This window comes from Coregonus clupeaformis, chromosome 18, assembly GCF_020615455.1.
Source record: "Coregonus clupeaformis isolate EN_2021a chromosome 18, ASM2061545v1, whole genome shotgun sequence".
NCBI classification, from domain to species: domain Eukaryota; kingdom Metazoa; phylum Chordata; class Actinopteri; order Salmoniformes; family Salmonidae; genus Coregonus; species Coregonus clupeaformis.
This window is the reverse complement of record NC_059209.1, coordinates 39,883,806-39,905,488: the sequence shown is the minus strand read 5'-3', so window position 1 is coordinate 39,905,488 and position 21,683 is coordinate 39,883,806. Positions and strand designations below refer to the sequence as shown.

Below are 21,683 nucleotides of genomic sequence, written 5' to 3'. Positions count from 1 at the left end.
CTATCAGATATCTGTCTGAAGGAGGTGACCTCCATAGCTGACAGTCTGTACAACATCCAGCTGCTCAAGCAGTTCTCAAATGAATATCTCAACAAGAGCTTCTACCTAACCATGGAAGACATGCTCTACTCTCCACTGGTGCTCAAGGTAAATAAGTCCTATTGGTATTTTTTTACACTGTAGGTGGTTTTCCCTGTCACTGTAGCTGGTTTTCCCTGTCACTAGCAGCTGGTTTTCCCTGTCACTGTAGCTGGTTTTCCCTGTCACTGTAGCTGGTTTTCCCTGTCACTGTAGCTGGTTTTCCCTGTCACTGTAGCTGGTTTTCCATGTCATTGTTCTTTTGAGGATATAGTTATTTTTCTGTGTTTCTACGGAAGCACTTCATTGATGACATTTTAATTTATTGTTTTGGTAACATGTTGCATGCTATAGTTGTATGTCGTTGTAGTTCAGGGTTTCTCTAATGTGGTTCTTGTTTTCCCTACTCAGCACAATGTGATGGTGTTCATCGCTGAGCTCTTCTGGTGGTTTGAGACCGTCAAGCCAGAGTTTGTCCAACCCAGGACGGAGGACTTCAAAGATGGTGAGGATCATCTCTATGGGTGTGTTGTGGTCTGAATGGGATGTTCAGTATGTTTTTTTTTTTTTTTTTGGATGAGCAGAGAGGTTTGCAGCCTTCTGGATGGATCAACAAATCTGTTGAACCTGCAGGACAGGGAAAAGGAGTACATTATGACTTCTTCCTTATAGGACACGAAGAGGTTCAACTGTCTTTTTTATTTTCATTCCTTCTCAGAGGACTGTTCTCCTAGGGCTGGAGCCGAGAGACATTTCAATGCAAATTTGTAAATGATCCCCATGCAATTTCAACAGTACTCTAATATACAATCGTGGTCAAAAGTTTTGAGAATGACACAAATACTAATTTTCACAAAGTCTGCTGCCTCAGTTTTTATGATGGCAATTTGCATATACTCAAGAATGTCATGAAGAGTGATCAGATGAATTGCAATTAATTGCAAAGTCCCTATTTGCCATTAAAATGAACTTAATCCCCCAAAAACATTTCCACTGCATTTCAGCCCTGCCACAAAATGACCAGCTGCCATCATGTCAGTGATTCTCTCGTTAACACAGGTGAGAGTGTTGACGAGGACAAGGCTGGAGATCACTCTGTCATGCTGATTGAGTTAGAATAACAGACTGGAAGCTTTAAAAGGAGGGTGGTGCTTGAAATCATTGTTCTTCCTCTGTTAACCATGGTTACCTGCAAGGAAACACGTACCATCATCATTGCTTTGCACAAAAAGGGCTTCACAGGCAAGGATATTGCACCTAAATCAACCATTTATCGGATCATCAAGAACTTCAAGGAGAGAGGTTCAATTGTTGAGAAGAAGGTGTCAGGGCGCCCAAGAAAGTCCACCAAGTGCCAGGACCGTCTCCTAAAGTTGAATCAGCTGCGGGATCGGGGCACCACCAGTGCAGAGCTTGCTCAGGAATGGCAGCAGGCAGGTTTGAGTGCATTTGCACGCACAGTGAGGCGAACACTTTTGGAGGATGGCCTGGTGTCAAGAAGGGCAGCAAAGAAGCCACTTCTCTCCAGGAAAAACATCAGGGACAGACTGATATTCTGCAAAAGGTACAGGGATTGGACTGCTGAGGACTGGGGTAAAGTAATTTTCTCTGAATCCCCTTTCCGATTGTTTGGGGTATCCGGAAAACACCTTGTCCGGAGAAGACAAGGTGAGCGCTACCATCAGTCCTGTGTCATGCCAACAGTAAAGCATCCTGAGACATTCATGTGTGGGGTTGCTTCTCAGCCAAGGGAGTGGTCTCACTCACAATTTTGCCTAAGAACACAGCCATAAATAAAGAATGGTACCAAGACATCCTCCGAGAGCAACTTCTCCCAACCTTCCAAGAACAGTTTGGTGACGACCAATGCCTTTTCCAGCATGATGGCGCACCTTGCCGTAAGGCAAAAGTGATAACTAAGTGGCTCGGGGAAAAAAACATCGACATTTTGGGTCGATGGCCAGGAAACTCCCCAGACCTTAATCCCATTGAGAACTTGTGGTCGATCCTCAAGAGGCGGGTGGACAAACAAAAACCCACAAATTCTGACAAACTCCAAGCATTGATTATGCAAGAATGCGCTGCCATCAGTCAGGATGTGGCCCAGAAGTAAATTGACAGCATGCCAGGGCGGATTGCAGAGGTCTTGAAAAAGAAGGGTCAACACTGCAAATATTGACTCTTTGCATCAACTTAATGTAATTGTCAATAAAGCCTTTGACACTCATGGAATGCTTATAATTATACTTCAGTATACCATAGTAACATCTGACAAAAATATCTCATAACACTGAAGCAGCCAACTTTGAAGGTCTTCACATTCTCAAAACTTTTGACCACGACTGTAGTGGTTCCCAACTCCGGTCCTCAAGTACCCACAACAGTACACATTTTTATTGTAGCCCGGACAAGCACACCTGATTCAACTTGTCAACTAATCATCAAGCCCTCAATGAGTTGAATCAGGGGAGTTTGTCTGGGGCTATAACAAAATGTGTTCTGTAGGGGGTACTGGAGGACTGGAGCTGGGAACCACTGCTAATATATGGAGATGTTTAGATTTAGCTGATTATCATTTATTTTGTCTGAACTTCACCAGAAATTACAAGTACACTAGTTACATTATTCTCAGATTCTCCACCCCTTACCCACCCACCTCTGTTTTGATTGACACCTCTCCTCTTCTCTCACAACAGCCCGAGCCATGGCTCAGCCGAAGAGTGCCCGCCCCTCAGTGCCCATCTCCAACGCCACCAAGCGCAGCTTCCAGGTTACCCCTGGCATCCCAGAGGCCTCGCTGTCTGTTTCTGCCCAGAGCAGCCCTGATGGCAGGTACGTCCTGTACCCTGCTGAAGACTCTGACCCTCTGTAAGTTTCTCCTTCCTTCCTTTCTCCACCCACCCTTCTCATTTCATCAACCTGTTTGTTTCTCTCCTAGTTAGCTTGACAGGGATGAAGAGATCTGTCAAAAAATACTAGTTTTGTTGATACTCCGTTATCTCTCCCCACTTGGCTTCCAGCCCACCTCTTTTATACCTTTGTTTTGTCCTACACTGTGTTTATATCAATTCATTGATGTTTCACAATACATAAAGCCTTGAAGAAAACGTATAAATTCATAGCTTTGTAATATCACCACCATTTCAGTGACCATTGCTTATCGTGTGCTGGTTGGTCAGCGGGACAGTCAAAGATTAGCTGATTGGATTAAAGGGACAGTAGGTCAGATGGGCAAAGGCCATAATGTCAACTGACTGGTTGTTTACCTGTAGGGTCGGTGGTTATGGAGAAAAGACTGGATGTCTGTGGCTTAGTTCGCACTTCTTATGATTCTTAAAATCATGATTCCCTTTGTGAGAAGACTAGACCGATAATGTTCTAGATAATGTGGGTCAATCTGCTTTACTAAAGGTGTAAGAGGGGCTTATCCCTAAAACTGTGTTGGTACTTAAGACCTTCTGAATTAATTTACATTTGCCAAGAAATTATATATTAAGAACTACTGAATGGATTCACACAGCCTGGATAAAATATATTGAATTGGAATTTGATCTGCTGCTTAGATATATCCTGCAAAGATGGATTGTGAATGTTGACTGCTACGGTACTGCTAGAAGATTGTTGTGGACTTGGTAGGTAATCTAAGTGGTTTGTGCCGTTTTGGTTATTTTCAGTAATAAGGGAGGTCCTGGGGAAGCCTTCAGCCCCTCCCACCCACTCCTCCCCCTAAGGCAGAGACAGCAGAAGCAACAGCAGGGAGAAGATGGATCAGGTGAGGGCACCACACTACACCAACAACAGCTTTATTACATAGAACACTGTTATATTACTGTCTGTCTCAGAACAACAGCAGTATTACCTAGAACACTGTTATATTACTGTCTGTCTCAGAACAACAGCAGTATTACCTAGAACACTGTTATATGACTGTCTGTCTCAGAACAACAGCAGTATTACCTAGAACACTGTTATATTACTGTCTGTCTCAGAACAACAGCAGTATTACCTAGAACACTGTTATATTACTGTCTGTCTCAGAACAACAGCAGTATTACCTAGAACACTGTTATATTACTGTCTGTCTCAGAACAACAGCAGTATTACCTAGAACACTGTTATATTACTGTCTGTCTCAGAACAACAGCAGTATTACCTAGAACACTGTTATATTACTGTCTGTCTCAGAACAACAGCAGTATTACCTAGAACACTGTTATATTACTGTCTGTCTCAGAACAACAGCAGTATTACCTAGAACACTGTTATATTACTGTCTGTCTCAGAACAACAGCAGTATTACCTAGAACACTGTTATATTACTGTCTGTCTCAGAACAACAGCAGTATTACCTAGAACACTGTTATATTACTGTCTGTCTCAGAACAACAGCAGTATTACCTAGAACACTGTTATATTACTGTCTGTCTCAGAACAACAGCAGTATTACCTAGAACACTGTTATATTACTGTCTGTCTCAGAACAACAGCAGTATTACCTAGAACACTGTTATATTACTGTCTGTCTCAGAACAACAGCAGTATTACCTAGAACACTGTTATATTACTGTCTGTCTCAGAACAACAGCAGTGTTACCTAGAACACTGTTATATTACTGTCTGTCTCAGAACAACAGCAGTATTACCTAGAACACTGTTATATTACTGTCTGTCTCAGAACAACAGCAGTATTACCTAGAACACTGTTATATTACTGTCTGTCTCAGAACAACAGCAGTATTACCTAGAACACTGTTATATTACTGTCTGTCTCAGAACAACAGCAGTATTACCTAGAACACTGTTATATTACTGTCTGTCTCAGAACAACAGCAGTATTACCTAGAACACTGTTATATTACTGTCTGTCTCAGAACAACAGCAGTGTTACCTAGAACACTGTTATATTACTGTCTGTCTCAGAACAACAGCAGTATTACCTAGAACACTGTTATATTGCTGTCTGTCTCAGAACAACAGCAGTATTACCTAGAACACTGTTATATTACTGTCTGTCTCAGAACAACAGCAGTATTACCTAGAACACTGTTATATTACTGTCTGTCTCAGAACAACAGCAGTATTACCTAGAACACTGTTATATTACTGTCTGTCTCAGAACAACAGCAGTATTACCTAGAACACTGTTATATTACTGTCTGTCTCAGAACAACAGCAGTATTACCTAGAACACTGTTATATTACTGTCTGTCTCAGAACAACAGCAGTATTACCTAGAACACTGTTATATTACTGTCTGTCTCAGAACAACAGCAGTATTACCTAGAACACTGTTATATTACTGTCTGTCTCAGAACAACAGCAGTATTACCTAGAACACTGTTATATTACTGTCTGTCTCAGAACAACAGCAGTATTACCTAGAACACTGTTATATTACTGTCTGTCTCAGAACAACAGCAGTATTACCTAGAACACTGTTATATTACTGTCTGTCTCAGAACAACAGCAGTGTTACCTAGAACACTGTTATATTACTGTCTGTCTCAGAACAACAGCAGTATTACCTAGAACACTGTTATATTACTGTCTGTCTCAGAACAACAGCAGTATTACCTAGAACACTGTTATATTACTGTCTGTCTCAGAACAACAGCAGTATTACCTAGAACACTGTTATATTACTGTCTCTGTCAGAACAACAGCAGTGTTACCTAGAACACTGTTATATTACTGTCTGTCTCAGAACAACAGCAGTATTACATAGAACACTGTTATATTACTGTCTGTCTCAGAACAACAGCAGTATTACCTAGAACACTGTTATATTACTGTCTGTCTCAGAACAACAGCAGGATTACCTAGAACACTGTTATATTACTGTCTGTCTCAGAACAACAGCAGTATTACCTAGAACACTGTTATATTACTGTCTGTCTCAGAACAACAGCAGGATTACCTAGAACACTGTTATATTACTGTCTGTCTCAGAACAACAGCAGTATTACCTAGAACACTGTTATATTACTGTCTGTCTCAGAACAACAGCAGTATTACCTAGAACACTGTTATATTACTGTCTGTCTCAGAACAACAGCAGTATTACCTAGAACACTGTTATATTACTGTCTGTCTCAGAACAACAGCAGTATTACCTAGAACACTGTTATATTACTGTCTGTCTCAGAACAACAGCAGTATTACCTAGAACACTGTTATATTACTGTCTGTCTCAGAACAACAGCAGTATTACATAGAACACTGTTATATTACTGTCTGTCTCAGAACAACAGCAGTATTACCTAGAACACTGTTATATGACTGTCTGTCTCAGAACAACAGCAGTATTACCTAGAACACTGTTATATTACTGTCTGTCTCAGAACAACAGCAGTATTACCTAGAACACTGTTATATTACTGTCTGTCTCAGAACAACAGCAGTATTACCTAGAACACTGTTATATTACTGTCTGTCTCAGAACAACAGCAGTATTACCTAGAACACTGTTATATGACTGTCTGTCTCAGAACAACAGCAGTATTACCTAGAACACTGTTATATTACTGTCTGTCTCAGAACAACAGCAGTATTACCTAGAACACTGTTATATTACTGTCTGTCTCAGAACAACAGCAGTATTACCTAGAGCACTGTTATATTACTGTCTGTCTCAGAACAACAGCAGTATTACCTAGAACACTGTTATATTACTGTCTGTCTCAGAACAACAGCAGTATTACCTAGAACACTGTTATATTACTGTCTGTCTCAGAACAACAGCAGGATTACCTAGAACACTGTTATATTACTGTCTGTCTCAGAACAACAGCAGGATTACCTAGAACACTGTTATATTACTGTCTGTCTCAGAACAACAGCAGTATTACCTAGAACACTGTTATATTACTGTCTGTCTCAGAACAACAGCAGTATTACCTAGAACACTGTTATATGACTGTCTGTCTCAGAACAACAGCAGTATTACCTAGAGCACTGTTATATTACTGTCTGTCTCAGAACAACAGCAGTATTACCTAGAACACTGTTATATTACTGTCTGTCTCAGAACAACAGCAGTATTACATAGAACACTGTTATATTACTGTCTCAGAACAACAGCAGTATTACATAGAACACTGTTATATTACTGTCTGTCTCAGAACAACAGCAGTATTACATAGAACACTGTTATATTACTGTCTGTCTCAGAACAACAGCAGTATTACCTAGAACACTGTTATATTACTGTCTATCTCAGAACAACAGCAGTATGTATGCACTCACTAACTGTAAGTCGCTCTGGATAAGAGCGTCTGCTAAATGACTAAAATGTAAAATGTACACCACAGTTACCATTTACTATAGAAGACTTCTCAAAACTATCCATAGCTTACACAAGTTACATTTAGCCATTTCTGATGGTTGTGTGGTTTTTATTATAGGGGAATATTATTACAGCTCACATCTCAATATCAGAGATGGCTTCTCTGTTGTGTATTGTAGGTAGCTGTATGATCATTGTTGTGTCTGTGTGTCTAGGTACCAGAAACCGCTCCAACTCCTTGGAGAACAAACCGCCACGAGGCTCAGTGCAGGCCTGGTCTGATAGGAGACAGAGGTGTAGTATGAGAATAACACTGTATTCCATTTTTACTCTATGAACTGTTATACAATCAATGTATGTTTCAGAGATGTGTTAAAACAGACCGTAGCCTTTTTCTCCTTGATTTCCAATGTTGTGCATCTCGCATGCCTAATGTCTTCATTTCTCCTTCTCTCTTTCTCTCTAGGCCGACGTCGACGCTCAACCCGTACACATTTGGCATCTCAGCAACTGACAGCGACGCTGACATTGCCTCTGGTGACAGTGTGAGTCTGGGCCGCTCCATCAGTAAAGACAGTCTGGCCTCTAACGTAGTCAACCTCACCCCCCAGGGCCACACCCTGATCGGACACGCCCAGGTAGGCCGCGCCCCAGTCAGCCCCGCCCCCCGCCGAGTCAATGGCCACGGCCTTCTGGGAAACGTCAACATGGAGGAGGAGCTTGTGGCAGTGATGAGGACTGACGCGTCAGCCTCTCTCCCCAGTCAGGGAGAGGTGACGCAGCCAACTGCTGGGGCCGAGCCCAAGGATAGTTCTTATTTAGAACCGCTGATGCCTGCTGTGTTAAAATCGGCGAAAGAGAAGTCTGTATGCCTGAACAAGGAGGAGGAGAGCGGGGAGGTTGGTCGATCTCGGGGAGGGGGGTCTATCCGGAGAGTAGAGGGGGGACCTGAACTTGTGGCGTCGGCCAGGAGGAAAACCCCCACCAGCCTAAACCGGACCTACACTCCCGCCTCTAGTGGGGAGTTTGACTTGTCTACTGAGACCTCACTGGCTGGGCCACTCCAGGGACAGGGGGCCATCAATCCCATGGTTACCAGCAGTGTGGACCCCTCCTCCAGAGAGCCAGCAGGTGGCTTCTACCTCCACTCTGACAGCGACGACCAGAAGCCTTGGCAGGACCAGGAGCCAGACCTGGGCGAGGCTGATGAGGAGGACCTGGATGAAGCCCTCACCACCAAGGACCCAACCAGGCCCAGGAAGACCTTTGACGAGGAGGAAGAGTCAGCCAAGCTGCAGGAGGACCTGAAGGTGAAGGAAAATAGGAACAAGAAGAAAGGGGATGATGGTGGTAGTGGTCGCTCCAGCCCCTGTCTCAGCACCCACTCCCAGGCCAGCAGCCTAGCCAGCGGCAGCGTACGCATGACCAGCTTCGCTGAGCGGAAGGCCCAGCAGCGCTTTGGCAGCAACCAAGACCTGCGAACCAGCGCCTCCAGCTCCCAAAGGACCACCCCGGACGGCTCGGAGTGCAGTGGGCCCCTGTCCCTGCCCACCTCCCGGAGGCTGAATAGGGACCAGAGCCCCTCCTCGCCCCAGGGGGGACGGGGAAACGGAGGTACCATAGTGCTGGCTTCTGAGCTGGTTCAGCTCCACATGCAGCTGGAGGAGAAGAGGAAAGCCATTGAGCACCAGAAGAAGAAGATGGAGATGCTGTCAGCCAGGCAGAGACAGAAGCTGGGCAAAGCTGCCTTTCTGCACATCGTCAAGAAGGGCAAGAGCGACACCCTGCCCAACCCGCTCAAACCAGACTACTACTGCAAAGAAGAGCTCAATGGGGACAAAGGGGGAAGTTCAAAAGACGACTCTTGCGTGGATGCACTGAGAGGGGCCAAAGAGCCTGAGTCTGCCACCTCGCCAGTCCCAGGTGCCTTAGAGATGGTGGACAGGAAGGGCAGCTGTAGTCCTGGTCTGCTGCTGGATGAAGAGCTGGACCTGAACGAGTGTAACCAATCCATCGAGATGCTGAATGACGCTATCGGCAGTATCCAGCAGCAGATGATGCAGCTGTCCCTCCAGCAGGACTTGCTGATGAAACAGAATGTACAGTCCCCTCCCAGGGTCCTGTCTCCCTGCTCAGCCAACGAGAAGACCAGCGCATCTGAACCCAAGGCTCAACCTGCCGTCCACTTTGTGGATTTGGGCAGCTGCGCACCAACCACCGGCACCGCTCCATCCAGGAAACCCCCCAAGCTGAGTTCGGCCCGGGGCCCCAGGACCAAGCCCTCAGAGCTGAAGCTGGCCAAGGAGCAAGGCAGGCCGGTCCTGGCCTCAAACAGGGCTATCACCCCGTCCCACAGTCTGGAGACCCTGCCTCACCTGAGGCAGTTTCCTGGGGGCAGGTCCCCCAGGACGGACCACCCCGACGCCAGTCCCAGAACCCCCTCTGCAGGTGGAGAGACAATCAGTGGGCAGGACAAGCCTGGACATAACGCCACCTTCAGGCTCCACGACGAGGCTAACCTGCGCACGGCGGCCCGTATCGACCCAGTGGTCGTCACCCCAGAAATGTCCTTTGACCCGTGCCTGTCCAGTACTCTGAGGGAGGGGGAGCTGAACTCCTCTGACGGCTCGGGGACGGAGAACATCCCCTCAGAGGAAGTGTCGAGGAGCAAAGCCCCCCTGATCGAGGTGGACCTGTCAGACCTGAAAGACCCAGAGGAGATGGAGGGAGACAGGGGGCAGGAAAGCACCATGGATGGGGAAGACAGGGAACAGAAGTCTGGCCTGGGATTCTTCTTCAAGGTACATCTGAAATGTAGTCTTATTACATTATGGATATATAGACAAGATGTGTTCTACTTGACAGTCATTTTATGTGTGGGTGAAGGTCTATTGATTATAACATGAAAAGCACAAAATTCAATGACATAGCAAACAGGAAAGGGGAAGAAATGACATTTTTATAGTTGTACAAAACTGTCTTGGAAGGAATAGTATGAAATTCTCCATTACTGAAAGTACCTCTTACTAGCTACTAATGTAGAAAAGGGGCAAGAGACGGGGGGGAGGAGACACAGCAGGCAATCGTTTGGTATAAATAAAGTTGTGTTCAATTGAATTGAGGAAATTGATACCAGTATTGATCAAGTGTTACTTTTTGTGCTGCAGGATGAACAGAAGGCAGAGGATGAACTAGCTAAGAAGAGAGAAGCGTTTCTAATAAGGCAGCAGAAGAAGGCTGAGGAGGCCCGGCTACGCAAACTGCAGCTGGAGGCTGAGACGGAACAGAAACGGGACGAGGCCAGGTAACGAACATTGTCTCTACAACCAAATCAAAACTGTGTCTGTTAGACAAGACATACTGCTCAGGTAGGATAAGACCATGTCCAAGCACTAGCATAACAACACCAACACAACCCCTCCCACAATAGTCACAAGTTTAGAATGTTTGTGTATTTGTTCTACTTGCCTTGAATATTGACTAATCGAAAAACGCAGAAAAGAGCAACAGCATTCCTCTTCTGTCCTGCGTTATAAGGTCCTGTGTTACGATTTTTTCTCTGTAAAGTGTGTTGAGACTTGAGATGCATTTTAAATACATTGTGACTCTGTCTATTCAAATGCAGCAGTTGTTGAGCCTGTGGTCTGTCTCTCCCCCCAGGCGGAAGGCGGAGGAGGACAGGATGAGGAAGGAGGAAGAGAAGGCCCGTAGGGAGCTGATAAAGGAGCAGTACCTGAGGAGGAAGCAGCAGGAGCTGATGGAGGAGCAGGGTCTCGGCAGCCCGGCCAAGCCCAAGACCCCAAAGACCAAGCCCAAGAAACCCAGTCACCAGACTCTCAGACCCAAGTCTGTGTTCAGCAGAGAGGAGATCTCCAGCGACACCTTCTCCTCCAAGTGCTCATCTTCAACCCGTAAGAAACACCAGCATGTTGTCTTATCTTTCTAGTCCAGGGGTTTCTAACTCCTGTCTCAGAGGGCTGCGGTTCTGCAGGCTTTTACTCCACTCCTGCACTAACACATCTGATCCAGCTGGGCTGGAGGGAAAAAAAGCCTGCTGACACTGGTCCTCCTCCTTGATCTAGGCCAGATTTATTCATCCCACTTCTCATTGAGACAATATTGCAGATACTGCAGTCATGCATTTCTGTGTGTGACGATAGGAGGGTAATGGGAAGAGTTACCTATACTAAGATAGCGTCTCTGTTTTGGTTCTCTGTAGCTGACAACCTGAGCAGTGTCCAGTCAGGCTCTAGTCTGTCCCTGGCCTCTGCTGCCACAACCGAGGCAGACAGCTTCAACTGTGGAGGGCCATGCTCCCAACGGTAAGTAACCCGGATATGTGGGTGGTTGTGAGTTTCGGTTTGTGTGTAATGTATGTCAGTGTGTGTTTTCTATCTCTGACATTTTGAAACCATCTTTTTGTTTTCTCTGCTATCCGTTGCCAGGGGTGAGTTTGTGGAGTCGTTCCCAGGCCTGAGTCGGAACGCCAGTCGGAACACTGAGAGAGACTGGGACAACGGATCCACTGCGTCTTCCATCACTTCCATGGCAGAATACACTGGTCAGTACAAGTCACAACCTTTACCATATCAAGCTATTACACGCCCCTATAATGTTCCCATTAAACATTGCTCTGCTCACTTCCTCCTCATGTATGTTAGCATCTAATGTTAAGACCTGTCGTTCCACTGTCCTCAGGTCCCAAGCTGTTCAAGGAGCCCAGTTCCAAGTCCAACAAGCCAATCATCTTCAACGCCATTTCTCACTGCTGCCTCGCCGGCAAAGTCAACGAACCCCAGAAGAACACCCTTCTAGAGGTGAAGTATCATCTTACTGTTAAATGCTATTATAAACTGGGTGGTTCGAGCCCTGAATGCTGGTTGGCTGACAGCCGTGGTGTATCAGACTGTATACCATGGGTATGACAAAACATTTATTTTTACTGCTCTAATTACATTTGTAACCAGTTTATAATAGCAATAAGGCACCTTGGAGGTTTGTGGTATATGGCCAATATACCACACCCCCTCGGGCCTTATTGCTTAATTATGCATTTGGGTGGTTCTAATCCTGAATGCTGATTGGTTAAAACCGCATTCCAGCCTATTCCACAAGTTGTACTGTTAAATGCTATCAACAAGCACTCCAGAACCAGTGGTAACACCACACACCTCCTAAAGTCCAAACTCCAGAGAGCGTAGTCCTTTTGTTCTAGTTCAGTCATTTTTAACTCTGTGCTGTGTAAATGAGCACAGTAACATGTAGGACACATTAGTGGGCCAGAATGAACTGCTCAGCTCAATAGTATCCAGCTGTAGCACAGCAAGTTCTGGTCCTAAACACACAGTTTTCCCTGACTGAAACCTTCGTTTTAGGCTATAAGTCTAGAGTCTTAGCGGGTCAAGTCAGGTGGCTAGGAAGGGAAAACTCCAGGCCTTACACATGACATCTGGACATCACTGTACCTGTGATGATCAAATTGCCTAGAACGTGAGACTGCTTCTCAAGATATTTGTCAGCCATACTAACCCCCTCCCCATCTGATCCCTCCCTCCCCCTCTATCTGATCCCTCCCTCCCTCCCTCCCCCTCTATCTGATCCCTCCCTCCCTCCCCCTCTATCTGATCCCTCCCTCCCTCCCCCTCTATCTGATCCCCCCCCTATCTGATTCCTCCCTCCCCCTCTATCTGATCCCTCCTCCTCCTCCCCCTCTATCTGATCCCTCCTCCTCCTCCCCCTCTATCTGATCCCGCCCTTCAACCCCCTCTATCTGATCCCTCCCTCCAACCCCCTCTATCTGATCCCTCCCTCCAACCCCCTCTATCTGATCCCAGGAGCTGGAGAGGGTAGATGCCCACCACCTGATGATCCTTTTCAGGGATGGGGGCTGCCAGTTCCGGGGGGTCTACTCCTACTTCCCAGACACTGAGGAGATCCTCAAGCTGACCGGCACGGGCCCCAAGAGCATTAGCAAGAAGATGATCGACAAGCTTTACAAGTACAGCTCGGACCGCAAGCAGTTCACTGTCATCCCCGCCAAGACTGTGTCTGTCAGCATAGATGCCATCACCATCCACAACCATCTGTGGCAGGCCAAGAGAACCACTGTGCCAAAGAAGAGCGGGAAATAATCAGTGGAGGCACCTGGAACTCACCCTGGGGGACCCATCCTAGGTTCCATTCCACTCTGCTCTGCTCTGCTGGATAGACTGCATTGATGTCCACAGCCAATAAACTCCCTCTATCAGGGATGGCCAGACACGTGGCTCCTTCAGTTCACACTAATGTGGGGGCATGTATGCATGGAGACATGTACTGGTGGCCTGCCAGTGACATTGTCATCTGTCGGGATCTCAATGTGTTCTGTTCAGGGTGTTCATCGATGGATTCATTCGGTTCTGTTTTTCTAAAGACTTTTAAGAGAAGCATGTGTCATTTTTTTCATGTGATGGATTTCTTTTTACTTGAAGTATTTATTGGTTTGGCACTGAAATGGTTGAGCTCTGCTGCAGCAACATACACTACGGCCTCCCTCTCTGTTGTTGGAGTCCATTTGAGGGGGTGGGTGGTTCTCTCACACTATGACCCATTGATCCCCACCGCCTCGCTCTTGTTGGAGGGGGTGGGTGGTTCTCTCACACTATGACCCATTGATCCCCACCGCCTCGCTCTTGTTGGAGGGGGTGGGTGGTTCTCTCACACTATGATCCATTGATCCCCACCGCCTCTCTCTTGTTGAAGGGGGTGGGTGGTTCTCTCACACTATGATCCATTGATCCCCACCGCCTCTCTCTTGTTGGAGGGGGTGGGTGGTTCTCTCACACTATGATCCATTGATCCCCACCGCCTCTCTCTTGTTGAAGGGGGTGGGTGGTTCTCTCATACTATGACCCATTGACCCCCCCCCCCCCCCTCCTCTTCTCTGTTGTTGGAGGGGGTGGGTGGTTCTCAATCTCTCCACTTCAAAATCTGGCCTGAGGTAACCAGCTTACATTCTTTTAGGACTTCTAGGACCGGTGTTCTGCAACAAAACAATCTCCAGTATAACTAGCTAATAGACAAGCATCGCCAACTTTGCCTCTCCAGTTCTCTCTCTGTCCAATGTGCTGCTCTGAACTGTCTCCTGTTTGTTACTGGGCTCCTCCCAGACCATCCGCTGGCCTTCCTCATGCATCATAGTGCTACTATCAACTGTCTATTTATTCAAACGCTTCTAAACTTACGCAGCGCAGCCCGTCGTAGCACTGTCTATCTGGTGTATAGAATAGTGATGATCGTTTTAAACTACTCTTCAACGCTCCTTTAGCCCTTTTGAAAACGGGGGGGTGAAGACGGACAATGAATAATAGGCTTTGGTACTCTACGAAAATGTCATGATGCTTATTTTTTTGTTTTGTTTTTGTGTTCTTTTTTAAATGGAGCAGTGTGGTTGGTTATACAGTAACCGGCGCTGATGTGTTTTTCATCATAAAATTACATGAATCGGTATGATGTACGTGAGCTAGTTAGAGCTAGTCGTGTTTCTCTCCACTGGGCATTATGTCCTGTATAAAGATGCACTCCACTCATGATCACGTTTCAAAGGCTTTTATCATGCAATGTACCCCCCTCCCTACCCCATGAGTGATCGGCTACCCACCAGGGGTGGGGTCAATTCCATTTCAATTCAGTCAATTCAGGAAGTAAAATGAAATTGTATTTTCTTTTACTTCCTGAATTGACTGAATTGACCCCAACCCTGCTAAGCCAGCTTTTCCCCTCCCCAGAGAGCTGCATGCTCTTGTTCTGAAGAGTGTGTTCTGCTGTAACCGGTTTGAATGACAGTATTTAATATATTCATAATGGGTCACTCTGTGGGACTGCGGTCTATTTATTTACCTACCGACCGACATTAAAGAACATTCCTGAAAGGTGTCGACAAACACTGCCACCATTTTTATTTTCTCTCTCTGTCCAAGTGCTTATTATTAGATACCGTATGTTGGCCTCAAGAACAACTGTAAGTGTTGCACGTGCACTTTACTCACTGATTACAAAAAGTGGAATTCAACTTTAAAAGGGTATTCGAAATGTATGGCAGAAGGAAGATGGTATATTTTTCATAACTGAACTCCTGTGCACTCCAAACTGAGAAACGCTACCTTTCCTGAACTAAAACCAAACACAAAGATTTAAGACTGTGTGACCAGTCAACTAAAATCACGTCCTTCCTTCACTAATACTGCAGTCTCCAAAAATATATAGAGTACTTGATTATAATTTTCTGCATTTGATTTATTTTTTTATAGATCTTTTGTATGTTAGTGTGTTTTTATGTCTACTAAAATATTATATTGTCATTAATCACTATTAATGTTACTGTGTGTACTTCCCATCCCTGTTCATTTTAGTATTTCTTTGAGATCATACCATCTATTTATTTTTTAAATGGAAGCACTGAAACCGAATAAATTTTTCAAGTTATTAAAACACATTTTAATCTTTTTTGTTCTCATTTGTCTGGTCACGTTTTACTTTCTGTGTTTCTGCCTACATCACCAACTGTTTGTTAGTTTAGCATACATGTGTATGTTCTCGACTATTCAGAGACACTTGCATATTCACAGTATAGTTTTGCATGCCTTGTTTTCACCCGACACCAGTTACCTAGGGATTATTGAAGGCATGTTTCACTTAAATCATTTAGGTGTTCCAAACTTGTTCCACCGGTGCTGGGCCAAAAATACCGAATATAATTGAAGTTCAACCCAGATCACGTCACTACAAGGGAGTTGGTGGATGTGCTGCTATCCTCCAGGCCTCCCTGGTGTTAACTGTCTCTCCTTCCACCACTCAACTGTAACAGCGGTGTGCACCCAGCACTCATAACCATGGTAAACTGCTGCAGACATGCATACACCTACCATGGCAACAGGTCATTTATTCTCTTCAGTTGGCTCTCTGAGTGTCAGGTATTCACACAACAGCAGATGCTGTCAAATTCTCAGCTTTCTGGACCCATCTGTGGTAGAATTACTCATCAGTTCTGTGTCTAAATACTACATATTTTAGTAGGACATAAGAGTCTGGCATACAAGGCTACATTCTGAGGTAGATCATCGTGAATGGTGAGTATTCTACCTGTTCCATGTTTGGATGGTTGTCAGCCATGTATTTGAATTGAAAGTGTGCTATGTCACCAACTTACTCTTTCAAACAGTGCATTCGGAAAGTATTCAGACCCCTTCCCTTTTTCCACATTTTGTTAAGTCATAGCCTTATTCTAAAATTGATGCAATTATTGTTTTCCCTCATTAATCTACACACAATACCCCATAATGACAAAGCGAAACAGGTTTTTAGAATGTTTTGCAAAAAAAGGAAAGAAATACCTTATTTACGTAAGCATTCAGACCCTTTGCTATGAGACTCGAAATTGAGCTCAGATGCATCCTGTTTCCGTTGATCATCCTTGATGTTTCTCCAACTTGATTGGAGTCCACCTGTGGTAAATTCAATTGATTTGACATGATTTGGAAAGGCACACACCTGTCTATATAAGGTCCCACAGTTGACAGTGCATGTCAGAGCAAGAACCAAGCCAGGAGGTCAAAGGAATTGTCCGCAGATTCAGAGACAGGATTGTGTAGAGGCACAGATCTGGGGAAGGGTACCAAAAAGTGTCTGCAGCATTGAAGGTCCCCAAGAACACAGTGGCCTCCATCATTCTTAAATGGAAGATGTTTGGAACCACCAAGACTCTTCCTCGAGCTGGCCGCAATCGGCCAGATACAGAAACAAGATTCTCTGGTCTGATAAAACCAAGATTGAACTCTTTGGCCTGAATGCGAAGCGTCACGTCTGGAGGAAACCTGGCACCATCCCTACGGAGATGCATGGTGGTGGCAGCATCATGCTGTGGGGATGTTTTTCAGCGGCAAGGACTGGGAGACTAGTCAGGATCGAGGGAAAGATGAACTGAGCAAAGTACAGAGAGATCCTTGAAAACCTGCTCCAGAGCGCTCAGGACCTCAGACTGGGGTGAAGGTTCACCTTCCAACAGGACAACAACCCTAAGCACACAGCCAAGACAATGCAGGAGTGGCTTTAGGACAAGTCTCTGAGTGTCCTTCAGTGGCCCAGCTAGAGCCTTGACTTGAACCCAATCGGAAATCTCTGGAGAGACCTGAAAATAGCTGTGCAGCGACACTCCCCATCCAACCTGACAGAGCTTGAGAGGATCTGCAGAGACAAATACAGGTGTGCCAAGCTTGTAGCGTCATACCCAAGAAGACTCGAGGCTGTAATCGCTGCCAAAGGTCCTTCAACAAAGTACTGAGTAAAGGGTCTGAATACTTATATAAATGTAATATTTCTAAAAACCTGTTTTTACTTTGTCATTATGGGGTATTGTGTGTAGATTGGTGAGGGGGGGGGGGAATTATTTATTCAATTTTAGAATAAGGCTGTAACGTAACAATGTGTATAAATTTTAAACGGTCTGAATACTTTCTGAATGCACTGTATCTCCCCAGTGTCTGCTGCTGCTGGCTAGCTGTGTGAGGTCCTGGGCTTGGTGCATTCCAACACCTGTACTCACGATGTACAGATTTATATCTGTCAAGAGATTCCACAAAGTAAGAGTTTTTATTTTATTTTTTATAAAAGCATGGATTTCATACACAAACCAGAACATCCAAAGCTGTCTGTCTTTCTTACTGCTGTATATAGTAATGTATATTTTGTTAGTCTGTTCAAACTTGATTAATTCACTACTTATGTTAAGTCTATAGAATATAGTTATAAATATGTCACACCACCACACACTGTCTCTTATCTCAGGTTACCCTGCTGGCCTGTCCTCCCTGGTGCTCTTTGTGAGTAACGTGGGAGAGATCAACGCCACTGTGTTCCACAGCTACAACCTGGGCTCTGTGACCCACCTCACCATCAACAACGCTGGCATCACTGGCATCCCATCCGGAGCTCTCCGTTCCTTCCACAACCTCAACACCTTCAGACTGGACCTCAACTCCCTCTCCCAGCTCAGCCCAGCCTGGTTCAGCCAACCAGCCACCCTCCAAAACCTCACCCTCATTCAGAACCCCATAGAGGTTGTGGAGGAGGGCACGTTTCGCAGATTTACAGGTCTAACTAGACTGATCCTGGCCAGTAATATGAACCAGACCATCTGTCCTGATAGTTTTAGCTCTGGCCCGTTTGGCCTGCTTGGACCTCTCTGGTAACAAGCTGACCAGGGTTTGCCCCCAGGTCCTCCTCCCACTCTCCCTCTCCTCCACACGGATCAGAATGGATGGGAACCCCTGGGACTGCTCCTGTCAGAGGTTGTTTTTTCTAGTCATTTGTGGGTTGGGGTTAGGGTTGGGGTGGGGAGTAAGTGTTGTACTGTGATCATATTGAGTGTATTGCTTTTGCAAAAATGAGCTTTTATTCAGTTTAATATCATTTTCAATTCTACTTTAAAATTAAGAAAACAATCTCAACAGATGCTATGTAAATTGTAATCAGGGAAACTAACCAATCTGGCTTGAGTCACCCACAAAATGACTACCCCTCACTACCCACACAGATGTTCAAGATGTCTCTATTGTGTGTGTTCAGGTCTGTAGAATTCCTCTGCTGGAGACCGAGCCTGTGTGGAACGTTTCTGAGTGTGTGAGCCCAATGCCACAGCCACCACACACACAGTCCCCAGCAGTGTCCATCACTGTCCCCACGCTCATAGCAGTGATGGGTATTATTATTTTTAGAAAACATGTTTAAAAAAGGTATAATCTTGGTAAATGATATCATCGGTAGGACTGGTGGAGTTATGTACCCAAAATTACAACCAAATAATTGCAGCATTACCGCAAAAATGGAAGAGGAAAGTGGAAGGGGGGAAAAGTAAGGAACATGTCTGTCGGCCCTGCATTAAAGAACATAATTGGTTAAAGAAAATTGTGATAAATAAAAAAGTATACCAGTTTCATTTAAGGACCAAAAGATAGACAGCTGTCCCGTATAGATTGCATAATAGTTGGGAAGAGATTTTTGACGGACCGATTCCCTGGCAAATGATTAATGAACTGATACGCGAAATGACGCCGGATTCAAAACATAGAATTGTTCAATTTAAATGATTATACAAAATTCTTGCAACCAATAGAATGTTATTTATATGGGGGATACAATCTTCCCAGCTCTGCAGATTTTGCTGCGAAGAGACAGAATCATTAGATCATTTGTTTTGGTACTGTCCATTTGTAGCTTGTTTTTGGTCACAGGTCCAGGAATGGCTGAAGGATTGCAATATTTACCTGGAGCTAACCCTGCAGATAGCTCTACTGGGTGATCTGAAAAGTCATAGTCAATCAATAATATAATAATAATTTTAGCAAAAATGTTTATTTTCAATTTACCATCTGTAGAAACAATGAGAATAGAAGGGTTCAGAACTTTTGAGAAACATCACAGTACTGTTGAGAAATATATGGCAAGTAGAAATCCAATATGGATGGTGTTAAGAGATAGATGGGAGGGATTGAATGGAGCTGAAGGTTGGGACTAATAATAACTAATAACAACAAAATAACTAATGTAAAACATACTGTGTCCATAATAAGTATATAGGTTGAGAACTTTTGTGAAAGAGCACAGTTTGGGGGATATGGCATATAGAAGCAAACCGGATGGACATCAGGAAAATGATCGGAGAGGTTGAGGGTAGAGGAAGTTCAGGAGTAAAAACAAAAAAAATGGAATTATTGTAAATTTGACTGTGTCCGTAAAATGTTTATAGTATGTATAAGCTGGAAGTAGAGGCCTAAGCGTTGTTGTTCACTAGTTTACTCCAATTAGGGGAGGGGTGGTGGGGTTGGAAAGTAATAAAGGAAAATATTTATTTTTATTTTTATGATGTGTATGTATGGATTTGTACGTATGTATGTGTATATGTATGTATATGTGTGTGTGTATATATATATATATATATATATATATATATATATATATATATATATATTTGCAAAAAAAAACGTATGGGGGATTGGAAGTGATTCAGACAATTACATTGATGGAAGATAGAATCTATCTACAATATTAAAGATGATCTACCCCCTACAAAAAAAATAAGATTAAAAAAAAAGTTCTGGAGCAATGTTGTACATAAAATAGAATACAATAGTATTATATAAATCTCTATGGTACGGTATATGAATCCCATCAGAAAAAGGATGTGTCTCAGTCTGTACTATAGGGCTATACACACAACACTATTGTAATAGAATTGTAGTATGTACATCATCCTCCACACTAACTCTAGAGGCTTGGCTTCTCTTCTAGTGTGTAGTGTGTACCCTGGCTGTAGTCTGGAGGACGAAACGGGAGGCCAAACAGGTGAAGGCCAGTCGGGAGGGAGTAGAAGAAGAGGGACAGGGATCCACAGAGCAGACTGACAGATCAACCATCACCCTCCACAGAGAGGTGGATTCTGTCATGTCTAACTGGGACCCGGAGCTTGCTACGAAGACTCACTGATCTGGAAACAGAGCCAAGTCTGCTGATGCTGTCCTCTCCACTACCCACTTCTGTAGAGCAGGGAGGGAAGTACACAGAGTGGTGATGGAGACTGATGGAGAACTACACAGGGTGGAGACTGATGGAGAACTACACAGAGTGGTGACTGATGGAGAACTACACAGAGATGTGACTGATGGAGAATTACACAGGGGGGTGGAGAATGGAGAACTACACAGAGTGGTGTTGAAGACTGATGGAGAACTACACTGAGTAGTGGTGGAGACTGATGGAGGACTACACAGAGTAGTGGTGGAGACTGATGGAGGACTACACAGAGTAGTGGTGGAGACTGATGGAGGACTACACAGAGTAGTGGTGGAGACTGATGGAGGACTACACAGGGTGGAGACTGATGGAGAACTACACAGGGTGGAGACTGATGGAGAACTACACAGGGTGGAGACTGACGGAGAACTACACAGGGTGGAGACTGATGGAGAACTACACAGGGTGGAGACTGATGAAGAACTACACAGGGTGGAGACTGACGGAGAACTACACAGAGATGTGACTGATGGAGAACTACACAGTGGTGACTGATGGAGAATTACACAGGGGGGTGGAGACTGGAGAACTACACAGAGTGGTGTTGAAGACGGATGGAGAACTACACTGAGTAGTGGTGGAGACTGATGGAGGACTACACAGAGTGGAGACTGATGGAGAACTGCACAGGGTGGAGACTGATGGAGAACTTCACAGAGTGGTGACTGATGGAGAACTACACAGTGTGGAGACTGATGGAGAACTACACAGGGTG

The 21,683-nt window shown here is 44.8% G+C and overlaps 1 protein-coding gene across 4 annotated transcripts in view; it reads left to right on the top strand.

Moving 5' to 3' along the window:
• Positions 1-15,846, top strand: part of LOC121558078 (calmodulin-regulated spectrin-associated protein 1-B-like) — a 49,691-nt gene extending 33,845 nt beyond the window's left edge. For 2 of the 4 annotated variants that reach the window (XM_041871566.2, XM_041871567.2), the window contains 12 exons: positions 8-147; positions 490-583; positions 2,775-2,910; positions 3,753-3,850; positions 7,579-7,657; positions 7,830-10,164; positions 10,531-10,667; positions 11,024-11,274; positions 11,583-11,685; positions 11,809-11,924; positions 12,062-12,180; positions 13,198-15,846. In XM_041871566.2, the coding sequence (XP_041727500.2) occupies positions 8-147; positions 490-583; positions 2,775-2,910; positions 3,753-3,850; positions 7,579-7,657; positions 7,830-10,164; positions 10,531-10,667; positions 11,024-11,274; positions 11,583-11,685; positions 11,809-11,924; positions 12,062-12,180; positions 13,198-13,494 (3,905 nt within the window). In that variant the 3' untranslated portion in view covers positions 13,495-15,846. Of the gene's footprint in view, positions 1-7; positions 148-489; positions 584-2,774; positions 2,947-3,752; positions 3,851-7,578; positions 7,658-7,829; positions 10,165-10,530; positions 10,668-11,023; positions 11,275-11,582; positions 11,686-11,808; positions 11,925-12,061; positions 12,181-13,197 lie in introns of all 4 variants that reach the window. The other 2 variants (XM_041871564.2, XM_041871565.2) reach the window with 1 other exon arrangement.
• The last annotated feature ends 5,837 nt before the right edge of the window (positions 15,847-21,683 follow it).